Source organism: Perkinsus marinus, assembly GCF_000006405.1.
Source record: "Perkinsus marinus ATCC 50983 genomic scaffold scf_1104296947924, whole genome shotgun sequence".
NCBI lineage: Eukaryota > Perkinsozoa > Perkinsida > Perkinsidae > Perkinsus > Perkinsus marinus.
In genome coordinates, this window is record NW_003210401.1 from 1 (window position 1) to 1032 (window position 1032).

Here is a 1032-nt window from a genome sequence, read left to right on the forward strand (position 1 = left end):
CACTGATCGTGGTAGCCACAGTCGCAGTCTCAGTAGCGATCGGGGTGGTAGCATCAGAATCATCCTTGTCTCTACCGGGAGCTTCCCCAGCTGCCGTGGTGATGGTGACCTCGCCAGTCACAGGAGCTGCAGTAGTATCAACAATCTCATAGGTCTCAGCAGCTGTGCTGACCGGGAAAGGGGACGTTATAGTAGTAGTAGGCTCAACAGGAGCACCGATCGTAGTCGTGACAGTCGCAACCTCCGTAGCGACCTTGGTGGTAGCAACAGAGTCATTCTTGTCTCTACCGGGAGCTTCCCCAGCTGCCGTGCTGATGATCACATCGCCAGTCACAGGAGCTGCAGTAGTGACAGCAACCCCATCCGTCACAGCAGCTGTGCTGACCGGGAAAGGGGACGTGATAGTAGTAGGCTCAACAGGAGCACCGATCGTAGTCGTGACAGTTGCAGCCTCCGTAGCGACCGGGGTGGTAGCATCAGAGTCATCCTTGTCTCTACCGGGAGCCTCCCCAGCTGCCGTGCTGATGGTCACTTCGCCAGTCACAGGGGCTGCAGTAGTGACAGCCACCTCATCGGTCTCAGCGGGCGTACTGACCGGTTGAGGGGACGTCATGATAGTAGTAGGCTCAATAGGAGCATCGATCGTAGTAGTGCCAGCCGCAGTCTCGGTAGCGACCGGGGTGGTAGCATCAGAATCATCCTTGTCTCTTCCCGGAGCTTCCCCAGCTGCCGTCGTGATGGTGACCTCGCCAGTCACAGGGGCTGCAGTAGTAGCAACAATCTCATCGGTCACAACAGCTGTGCTGACCGGTTGAGGGGTCGTGATAGCAGTTGTAGGCTCGACAGGAGCATCGATCGTAGTAGTGCCAGCCGCAGTCTCAGTAGCGACCGGGGTGGTAGCATCAGAATCATCCTTGTCTCTACCGGGAGCTCCCCCAGCTGCCGTGCTGATGATCACTTCGCCAGTCACAGGAGCTGCAGTAGTGACAGCAACCTCATCGGTCACAGCAGCTGTGCTGACCGGGAAAGGGG

The 1032-nt window shown here is 57.8% G+C and overlaps 1 protein-coding gene across 1 annotated transcript; it reads right to left on the bottom strand.

The window, feature by feature from the left end:
• Positions 1-75: 75 nt before the first annotated feature.
• On the bottom strand, positions 76-613 carry Pmar_PMAR002772 (conserved hypothetical protein; the record flags this gene model as incomplete). The annotated part of the gene is made up of 1 exon (XM_002779034.1): positions 76-613. A coding segment is annotated over one exon (538 nt), but the record flags the coding sequence as incomplete, so codon positions are not given.
• Positions 614-1032: the final 419 nt, after the last annotated feature.